General features: G+C 28.7%; 1 protein-coding gene across 2 annotated transcripts; it reads left to right on the top strand.

The window, feature by feature from the left end:
- The first annotated feature begins 4,113 nt into the window (after positions 1-4,113).
- On the top strand, positions 4,114-7,667 carry LOC105112133 (serine carboxypeptidase-like 3). Of its 2 annotated transcripts, XM_011007722.1 has the most exons (14): positions 4,115-4,279; positions 4,403-4,548; positions 4,679-4,755; positions 4,856-4,978; positions 5,061-5,163; positions 5,283-5,320; positions 5,913-6,014; positions 6,090-6,176; positions 6,269-6,424; positions 6,681-6,752; positions 6,840-6,958; positions 7,063-7,176; positions 7,320-7,365; positions 7,455-7,667. In XM_011007722.1, the coding sequence occupies exons 1-14, from the start codon at positions 4,155-4,157 to the stop codon at positions 7,536-7,538; spliced, it is 1,392 nt and encodes a 463-aa protein (XP_011006024.1). In that variant the 5' UTR covers positions 4,115-4,154; the 3' UTR covers positions 7,539-7,667. The 2 variants fall into 2 exon arrangements, with proteins under 2 accessions (XP_011006023.1, XP_011006024.1); XM_011007721.1 differs by having other exon boundaries at positions 4,114-4,279; positions 7,320-7,667.
- The last annotated feature ends 3,071 nt before the right edge of the window (positions 7,668-10,738 follow it).

Raw genomic sequence — 10,738 nt, 5'->3', positions numbered from 1 at the left:
AGGGTTAAACAAAGATAACAACAAATGTCAAGATTAAAAGATTCACTAATGATATGCCAAATAAGTATAGTATAAACTCTTATTATTTAATTGAAATCACACACAAAAAAATTTTCAATAGGATTATAAATTGAAAATCATATCTACAAAGACAAAAAACAAAAAAAATAAATAAAAATAATAATATTATAATATAATTATAAATTAATATAATAATAATAATAATAATATTATTATTATATATAAATATAATTAAAAGGCATTATATATAAATATAATTAAAAGGCATGGGAAGCCTTTTAGAGTATTATTATAGAATACTCTAAAACGTGTGGGTTTTTACTGTAGCAGTAGATTTTGTTTTTATTTTTGCTTTTGTTTCTTTTGTTTTTTATCTATAGTGTTTCACTGTGGATATAGTGTACAGTGAAACACTTGACTTTTTTTTTTTCGTAATTGTTTTTTTTTGTTTTTTTCTTTGTGTTTTTTTCTTTTGATGAATTTTTTTCTTAAATTTAGTTTGTTAATATGAAATTTTTTTATTTAATTATCAAATTTTTATTACATGAATCTCAGATTTGACGAGTTAACTTGAATTTTTTTTTATTTTTTCTTTTTAATCAATTTTTTTGCTTGACCTATTGATTTTTTTTCCTATTTAGTTAGTAAATTTTCATAACGTGAATTTTAGGTTTGACAGGTGAACCTCATTTGAGGAGTTAACTTATTAATTCAGATTTTTTTTTCTTTTTGCTCATTGGTAATATGCTTATATCTTTTGTGGGTTAACTTAGTTAATTCAGATTTTTGTTTTTTCTCATTGGTAATATGCTTATATCTTTTGTTTGTTTTTGTTTTTTTTTAATTAACTTTAAAACGCGTGGGTTTTTCACTGTAGCAGTAGTTTTTTTTTCTCGCTTTTGTTTCTTCTGTTTTTTACATGTAATGTATCACTATGCACATAGTGCACAGCGAAACATTTTTCTTCTTTTTTTTTGTTTTGCATATGGGTTTTTTTTTTTTGCTTTTTTCTTTGTGTTTTTTTTCTTTTAATGAATTTTTTTGTTAAATTTAGTTTGTTAATGTGAAATTTTTTTTATTTAGTTATCATATTTTTATTACACAAATCTCGAATTTGACGAGTTAACTTGAGTTTTGTTTTGTTTTTTTCCTTTTTAATCAATTTTTTTTTGACTCATTGATTTTTTTTTTATTTAGTTAGCAAACTTTCATGACGTGAATCTCAGGTTTGACAGGTGAACCTGATTTGATGGGTTAACTTAGTCGCTTCAGATTTTTTTTCTTTTTTCTCATTGGTAATATGCTTATGTCTTTTGTTTGTTTTTGTATTTTTAATTAATTTTTTTATTTATTTTAGGTTGTTAATGTTCACTTTTTTTCTATTTCTTTTGATGAATTTTTTTTGTTTAATTTAGTTTGTTAATGTGAAAAACAAATTTATTTAGATATCATACTTTAATGACATGGATCTCGGGTTTGACGTGTTAATCTGGTTTAACGAGTTAACCTAAATTTTTTTTTTTGTTTTTTTCCTTTTTAATCAATTTTTTTTTTGTTTAGTTTAGTTTGTTAATTTTTTTTCGTTTGAACCATTGATTTTTTTTTTTTCTTTTTAGTTATCAAACTTCCATGACCCGAATCTCAGGTTTGACGGGTTAACCTGATTTGACGGGTTAACTCAGTTGATTCAGATTTATTTTTTCTTTTTTCTCATTAGTAACAGGCTTTGCAAGTTTATTATTATTATTATTATTATTATAAATATTATTTTTGGGTCAGATGTTATAACTACAATCAAGATTTTTGAGTAAAATTTTATAAAAAAATCTAATATTTTTAAATTTTAATTTTTTTATTTTTTTTATAAAAAAATTAACCCACAGCATCACGTCATTTACATAACTAGTACTTAACTAGAGATTGTTGAGCCTGGTGAGATTATTTATTTACTTGGGCTGCTTAGGTACAAAAAGATATAGCTGAATTAACGTTGGTGGCTACGATTTCATATTTGACAAAAAGAGAGTTTTTTATAGTAATAATTTCATTATTTTAAAGCAATAAGAGTTTTTTAGTCATTAAATTATATATAATAACAAACATATAAATAATTTAATATTTTTTGTTGATTTTTTTCAATGCCATGTAAATTGTTATAAACTTATAAAACTTTATGTAATTTTTGAAACAATAAAATATAAAATGAAATAAACTATAAGATATTTAGAGTAATTATTTTTTAAAAAAAATTAAAACCACTTTGCTTGAATAAAAATTAAAATAAATCTCCAAGGTTGTCTCAAGTAAGATTAAATCAATTTTCAAACTAGGTAAAAATAATAATGAATGATCGACCGACCGACCGACCGACCGAATGACATAGATCGATAGAAAAATGAGTGCCAAGTTGTATTAAAATATATGTCATTTGAATAATTTCCTAGCAATATATTTAATTGGACAGTATTATTTTAATTAAAAAATGCAAATAATTCAACACTTGTCATTTAGATTTGAGTGACGTGAAATAATTCAACACCCACCACGCCTTTTGTTTTCCTGAGCTGACATCTTATCCACTCTTCCCCTGCATTAAATGCTCACCATCTTTCTTTTCTCATATACTGACAAGACAGCCCTGGTAACATCACGACGTTACAAGCCATCACCGCTCGTAAACCAACACCACAGCATTATTGCACAAATGCAGACAAACACTCCCAAGATCTGACCTTCACAACTCCGGCGAACGGGTCAGGAAGATTCATACGAGTGCCCAGAGCACCTCCACCTTGCCCATAACAATGGAAACGAGTAGAAAACGATTCCATGCCCTAGAAACTACTAGAGCCAAGCAAGCAAGATCGGTACCCTTTTAAAGACAAGAGTACAATGGCAAAGGCATAACAACAAGCTCACGAACAAAAATCAGCCCTAAACTGAACGAAATGGACAAGATATCTTTTTTGAAGCATATAAAAAATTAAAAAAAAATTAATTTTTTTTTTCAAAAAATTCTTAAATATCACAAGCACCAATAAAATTATCATAAATAAAAAAAATTATGCTATTTTAGAAGGCAACTTTCTCAATTTCAAAGTATAATAATTGAAAGGACAACTATTGATCCAAAATACCATATATGCATATTGAGTTTATCAAGAGCAATGACATTTCATGAATTTCTTGTATTTTGTATGCATAGGTCCAATAAATTTTGAGGTAAAGGAATACAATGGGAGCTTAACTACATTGTTCTCGAATTCAGATTTAAAATCATATGAGAATTTGTTTTTTATTTTTAACCTCTATTTTGATGCATTTAAATTTTTTTTTTTAAGTTTCACACATATTTTGCATATAAGACTAATAAAATAAATTTAACATCCTCGAATTCTAAAATCCTCGTTATTAGTTATTTTTAATTTTTTATATGTTTCATTTCAGATTTTAAAAATAAAATAAATATTTAATATCATAATTATAATTTCTCATCGAAATATTTTAGTTTTAAATTAAAACAAAACTAGTAGTTCGAATCCCCCGCTAATTAATGTCTTCTTTGTTATTTTTTTAATTAAAAAATTGTTAATAAATAATTAAAATCTTGATATATTAAATTTTATTTCTAAAAGTTAAAAATGATGAGTTAGGTTAAATATATATATATATTATTGAAGTTGAAAGTATTTAAGTTATCTCATTAGTTTTATATGTAAAATGTGAACGCAATCTTGAAAAAAAAGAAGGAAGATTCCAAATATATTAAAATAAACAAAGTCAACTAAATTTAAAATTACATGAATTAACTCTTAAATTTAAATTTAGAAAAGGTTTAGCCAGTTTAGCTTGAAAATTAATTCCTTTAACTCAAAGAATGAGAATATAATAAAGTTTAGATCAGACATTAAATAACCATATTAAAATGCTGATATATAAAAAACTATATTTTAAATATGAATGTGTCTGAAAATGTGTTTGTTTTAATGGCTGTCCTTGCGGTTATTGAATGCATACAACTGAGCCATCTCAATCATAAAAACTAGTTTTTTTTTTTTTTTTTTTTTTGAGAAGAGCTCCATACACGAAACTGAAACTCAACCATAGAAACAAACACAGCAACTTCAAAATCAATGGCCAAACAATGCCTTCCTTTTCTTTTGCTATTACAGGTTTGGTTACAACTTGCTGCCGCCCGCTCCATTGTTAAATTTCTTCCTGGGTTGAAGGGGCCCCTTCCCTTCCACCTTGAAACAGGGTGGGCTTTAGACCTTCACCTTTACTGGTTTACAGATTTTACTACTCTATACACATTCATAGACGACTCATGGATTTTGATCAAAATTACAATCATGCAATGATGGGTTTGTGGAGTTATCAGGTATGTTGGAGTGGATGAAGCGGAGGATGTGCAGCTCTTCTACTACTTCATCAAGTCCCAGAGGAATCCTAAAGACGACCCTCTCTTGCTTTGGCTAACTGGTGGCCCCGGCTGCTCTGCCTTCTGTGGTCTTGTTTTCGAAATCGGTATGAGAAGCGCCAGCAGCTCACTTAATTACTTATACATTACTGCACTTGGACGATCACTGTAACTATGTACATTGAGTTTATCCAGACCATTGAGATTTAATGAATTTCTGATGTTTTATATTCGAAGGTCCAATAAGTTTTGAGGTAAAGGAGTACAATGGGAGCTTACCTACATTGGTTTTGAATCCATACTCATGGACACAGGTGATATTGCCTTTTGTACCAGGCAGGAGCTGCCAGATAAGAAGCTGCATTTTCTACCATATTATTCTTAAGCATGGCTGCGTCTGTGATTAAATTTCAGGTCTCCAGCATAATATTTTTAGATTTGCCTGCCGGCACTGGATTCTCCTATGCAAGAACCCCTCTTGCTCTTCAGAGAAGCGACTTCAAACAAGTTTCGCATGCTGAGCAATTTCTTCGAAAGGTAACTTTCTGGTCCGTTTTGCGGTTGAAGGGTAGAATCTGTGAATTTATTTTAGTTATTTTTTCTTGATTGCATTGTATAGTGGCTAATGGATCACCAAGAATTTCTTGCAAATCCAATTTACATTGCTGGTGACTCCTACTCTGGCAAGATCGTTCCAGCAATTGTTCAAAATATTTCTAATGGTATGATAAAATTTTGTTTTTATTTGAGATATCGAAATGACAGGATAAAATTTTGTTTTTAATTGAGATATCGAAATGACAGGACCTGCTGTCATTCACTTGACTTTTAATGGCTGCAGGGAACAATGATGGTATCGAACCTCTCCTAAATGTCAAGGTTCCAATTATATATTCCATTATTCTCTCTCTTATTTGTACAAAAAGATTATGTCATTGATCTGAATTTTATATTTATAAAATAAAGCTATTAAATGCTTGAGCTCTTGATTCTCTGTGTAGTCAAGATAGATAAAATAATTATGGTGAAAAAAGTTTTTGAAATATTAAGAAATTATTTTTATATTTGAAAATTTATGTTGTGGTTTATTAAAAATCTTTATAAAATTAAAAAAACCTCTAAAATTAAGCTATTGAATATGCTTATATTACAAGGGAAAAAAATGTTTATAAATAGAAAGATAACAAATAATAAAATTAGTATTGTATTTTCTAATTTATATCTCAAAAAAAAATTAGTTCTAATTAACCTTATTTTTTAATTTATTTTAGAATAATATGTTTAAAAATTCTTTGTAAAATTTCAGCTAAATCCACAAATTAAATTAATAATAATATTTGATAACGTAAAACTAAAGAATAAACACAATTAAAATTAAACTTGAATATGAATTTTCTTTGTTCAACCTATCAATTTGTGCTTGCATGGAAGATGTGCTGATGGAAGTCGTGGTTAATTTGTACGTTTGCAGGGATACATACTTGGGAACCCTATTACTGATCCTACTTTTGATTTTAACTCGAGGATTCCATTTGCTCATGGAATGGGACTTATTTCTGATGAACTCTATGAGGTGATCCACTTGGTATTATAGAGCCTTGCTTACTAGCTTGAAATTATGTCTAACAAGTGTCACAAATTGTTTCAGTCACTGAAGAAAAGTTGTGCAGGAGAATATCAAACGATAAAACCGAGCAATGCAGAGTGTCTGAAAAATGTAGAGGCTTTTGATAAGGTACTCATCCATAACTTATATCCAGCGAAATCCCCTTCATGTTTTTCCCCAGAACTCATTGCTAATGCAGGTAGAGCCATTCGCTTTCTCAGTGCATTTCAGATATTGAAGATGCACATATTTTGGAACGCAAGTGTCCTAGTGATGCCCCACGTCTGATAGAGACGTTGGGCAAAAGAAGATATCTCCGTGAGAACCCTCGAGAACTCCTCCATTTCAAACCTGATCTTCCTACCATCGGATGCCGTGTAATTCCCTTCCCCCTTCCTCTAATATGCAATATTCATGCATACAAGAAATGTAATTGTTAAGACAGGACAAAATAATCTTTAAAGCTCCACTTGTGTAACCGGTTTGTCACAAGATATCAATATTATGATATAGAAATGTTGACAGAAGATCATCGAGGAAACAGACAATCAACATAATGTTCTTTTTTATGAATTTATGCCAGTTTGTTTCTGGTCCTTTCCTCATTTTGAAAATTGTCCTTGATGCCTACAGGCTTACGGACATGTTCTCGCTGCTTACTGGGCAAATGACGATAATGTCCGCAAAGCACTCCATGTGCGAGAGGTATGGGATTGAGGTTTGAGACTAGCAGTAAGAGTTTTAGCTTGCAAGAAATCAGTAAGAGAATAATGTAAGCCTGTTTTGATGCAGGGAAGTATAGAGGAGTGGAAACGATGCAATTATAAATTACCTTATACTTATGAAATTAAGAGCAGCATCAAGTATCATATAGACCTTGGGATAAAAGGTTACCGCAGATTAATCTACAGGTTGCTGGTCTTGTTTTTTTTCCTATTATTATTATTATTCATACGACATACTATGACACTATATAGTTTGGTTGATATAGTCTGTCACTCTATTGATTGAACAGTGGCGATCATGACATGGAGGCACCATTCTTGGGAACTCAAGCATGGATAAGATATTTAAACTACTCTGTTGTCGATGACTGGCAGCCATGGCACTATCAAGGTCAAGTTGCAGGGTATGTTCTTCAAATGAATATTCGTTTTGATCAATTTGCTGGAATTCTGTAACTCTTCTCTAGCTCTTAATCTGCCTGCTAAAAGAGCCTAATAAATGGAGAAAATAAGTGATCTGGAGTTTGACTTGAGCAAGTGCGTGCAGATACACGAGGACTTACTCCAGTCAGTTGGCATTTGCGACTGTGAAGGTAAGGAGATTGGTCAACTTTCCATTTCTACTGCCCAGAGAATTCTTACTGCATCTTTCTGTTTACTTCGTTCTTTGGCTAATTTGTAGGGTGGAGGACACACTGCTCCCGCGTACAGGCCTGCAGAATGTTTTGCCATGTTTGGAAGGTGGATAGTTCAAGAACATTTGTAACGAGGCTGCGACCAAAAGCTGTGTCATGGGAAATGGTAACTGGCCGTTGCATCTGCCAAACTCCATTTCTATGGGAAGCGCATTTTAGTTCTGCGACCATCAACGGAAATTGACTTGTTCTAAATCTTGTATTAAATACATGTTTTTCTAATAAAATTGTTGTATTATTCAACTTGTCATTCCTCCAAGTTCCCTGGAGATATCCCAAATATATAATTGCAGGTGAGAATGGAAATAATCTATGTATAAACTACAAATTGGTCTTACGATGCCTTTATTGAAACACTTTTTTTTTTTTTCATAAACATTTTCTTTTTAGGATAAATTATAATAACCCTCTTCAGATATCTTGAAATTACAGAAATCATCTAAAAATTTCAAACTTTGACAAAAACTACCTAATATATCCAAAATACTGTTAATTACTGCTATTTAGGTCTGGAAACAATACTTCCATTAATTGAAAATTTTAAAAAATAGAAAAAGAATATTAAAAAAACTCAAAATGAAATTAATGAAATCAAATTGTAAAACTAATATTTTTCATGTTCTAAAGAATAATTAATATGTTTCATTTTTCATATATTATTTCTCCAATTTTTTTAAGTTCTTAATTTAACTATCTTTTTTAAATAGCTATTAAGGGTATTTTATATGCAAAAATAGGGTTATGTAATATTTTTTAAAAACATAAAAGGGTTTTTCTATCAAACCATTAGATATTTGAATGATCTCTATAATTTTGACAATGTCTCGAGAGAGTTATTATGATTTACTTTTATTTTTAATTTTTTATAAAATTGGTAACTTATTTTATTATACAACTTAATCAGGATGTTAAAACAACAATCTAAAGCAATTATTTTCATCACGAAAAAAAAAAATACATAGAGGAATTACGGACCATAATTGAATTCTATAACTAGCTAATTAAATTATAATTGGATTCTAGAGCATATTACAATATTGAATGTACGCGGCGCCTTTGATTTTCATCTTTTTTTAAAAAAAAAAAAAACAAAGAAGTTCAGGAGATTGTTTGCTTTGCGAAGAAAATATTTTTTATTTTTTATGTTTTAAAATATTTAATTTTTTTCATAAAATATTTTATACTTAACCTTAAAATTTTATATATTGAAAAATATCTTAAAATACATAAAATTTTATAAAATATTTTAAATGCCATAGTTCACCTATAATATTATTCAATTATTTTAACAACAACAACAACAAAAACAGCTTCCTCATCATTGCTTCATCACCTTCAACTCCATTACCACAATACATCTATCATAATTTTTTATATCATTATATATCCATTTTTGTAAAAACAAAAGTTATGCAAAATAAAAATCTTAAACCAGCATAATCAAACGGGTTGCAATACAATGCCCCATTTCTTCCATGGCTATACAGGCTCGTAGCACTAGAAAACGGCTAATAATAGTCCAAAATGCATAGGCCTGAGAAAACTAGTTTAAGCCCAAAAGAAAAATAAACCCAACCGATGAAATTATAATAATTTTATAAAAAATAATCCAAAATAATTTATAAAGACAATTTTAAAATCAAGTAAATATTAAAAAAATAAAATTAAAAAACAATAAATGAAAAAAAAATATGGGGAAAATAAAAAAAATAAAAAATTATGAATGGTGAAGAAAGTGAGTTGGTCTCTCAATTTTATTTTATTTTGATGTATTAGATAATATATAAGAGGTGAGACATATAGTTTAATGTATAGCTCAAAAGTGGGGATTTGAAGCATACCGTATGATAAAGAACATTTAGATTCTTATAGCATTAACTAAAGATCATGAAAGATTCTGATGGCATTAAACAAGAGTTCTATTGAGACCTTTTCATACCAGGGCTGCTACTATTACGTGGCATGCTACTATTACAATGTAAATAAAGCAGTTTAGCATTAACTAAAGTGGCATGTTACTATTACTCTACTTCTTTTCTTTTTTTTTATTAACGTGGATGTTCGGACCAGTTTATGCATATCACGATTAATCTCACGGGTCTTGAAGTTAACGATCATGTAAGCTTCCAGTGACCATTATATGAGCAACCAAGGACTCGAACCTGAGATCACAGAAAAAGCAAACCTCTTAGTCCTAAATCTTTACCACTTAGCCATCACCTAGATGGTTTATTACTCTACCTCTTTTAGTTTCTTTACTAGTTGACTAGCCTTCACTCCGCCATATATTAAACTTATTTTTTTAAATGCAAAAAACAAAATGTCAAGAGCATGAAATTTTTTTGAGCGTGTTATTAAATTTGGTTTAATGAGTTAATCTTCAAATCTTAAAATTTATTTGTTTTATTTAAGTTTTTAATTAAATCATGTATGAGCTAGTTTGAATTAAATTGATTGATTTTATAGGTCTAAATATAATTTTAAGGACCAATAAAAATATAATTTCACTTTTAAAAGAAAAATCAAACATATATATATATATATATAAAGAATGAGATCAGGCCAAACACCTAGCCTATTAATTTTTTCTGTAAGATAATAAAACGGATGATATGTCTTCCACCCCAATTCAATATAAAAAATAAATAAACAAGATTTCATTTGAGAAGCAGATGATATGTCTTCCATCCTAATTTAGTTTAAAAAATAAATAGACTATGTATTATCTGGAATTCCTAGATTTCAGCTGCTATGATAACTGAAAAATCAAGATGGTTTGTTTTTTTTCTAACAATATATTTTCAACCCATTATCAATTTAAAACACTTAGCTTGTTAAACTAACCATTAGCCTCTAAAAGTGCAAAAAAAAAAGTTTGAAAACCCAAAAACCAATTTCTTCTTGAGGTTAGATATATTTTTTAAACACTTTCAGATAAATAAATGCATTTAATTCAATCTATCTTTGATATATAAAATTATTTGGAACAAAAATTTATTATTTTAGTAGTTGTAATCATATAAACAATATTTTTTTGTCTGTATAATGGAATTCAACAATTCTCTCTCTTCTTTCACTCAATAAGAATTGAAAAATAATGGAAGAAACAATTTAGGATTGAAATTATTTTTTCTATAATAAGAGGAATTCGTCACCTAAAAACTAAAAAAGATGAAGGACTCAAATATACTTTTCAAATAAAATTAAAAGACATAATCTATTTTACCCGTATATTTCACGTTGATTACTTGACTTTCAATTCAATCCTCTT

The sequence above is a fragment of the Populus euphratica genome, unplaced genomic scaffold, assembly GCF_000495115.2.
Source record: "Populus euphratica unplaced genomic scaffold, PopEup_1.0 scaffold384.1, whole genome shotgun sequence".
In the NCBI taxonomy this organism is placed as follows: domain Eukaryota; kingdom Viridiplantae; phylum Streptophyta; class Magnoliopsida; order Malpighiales; family Salicaceae; genus Populus; species Populus euphratica.
The sequence above is the reverse complement of the archived record's forward strand: the minus strand, read 5'-3'. Positions and strand labels throughout refer to the sequence as shown.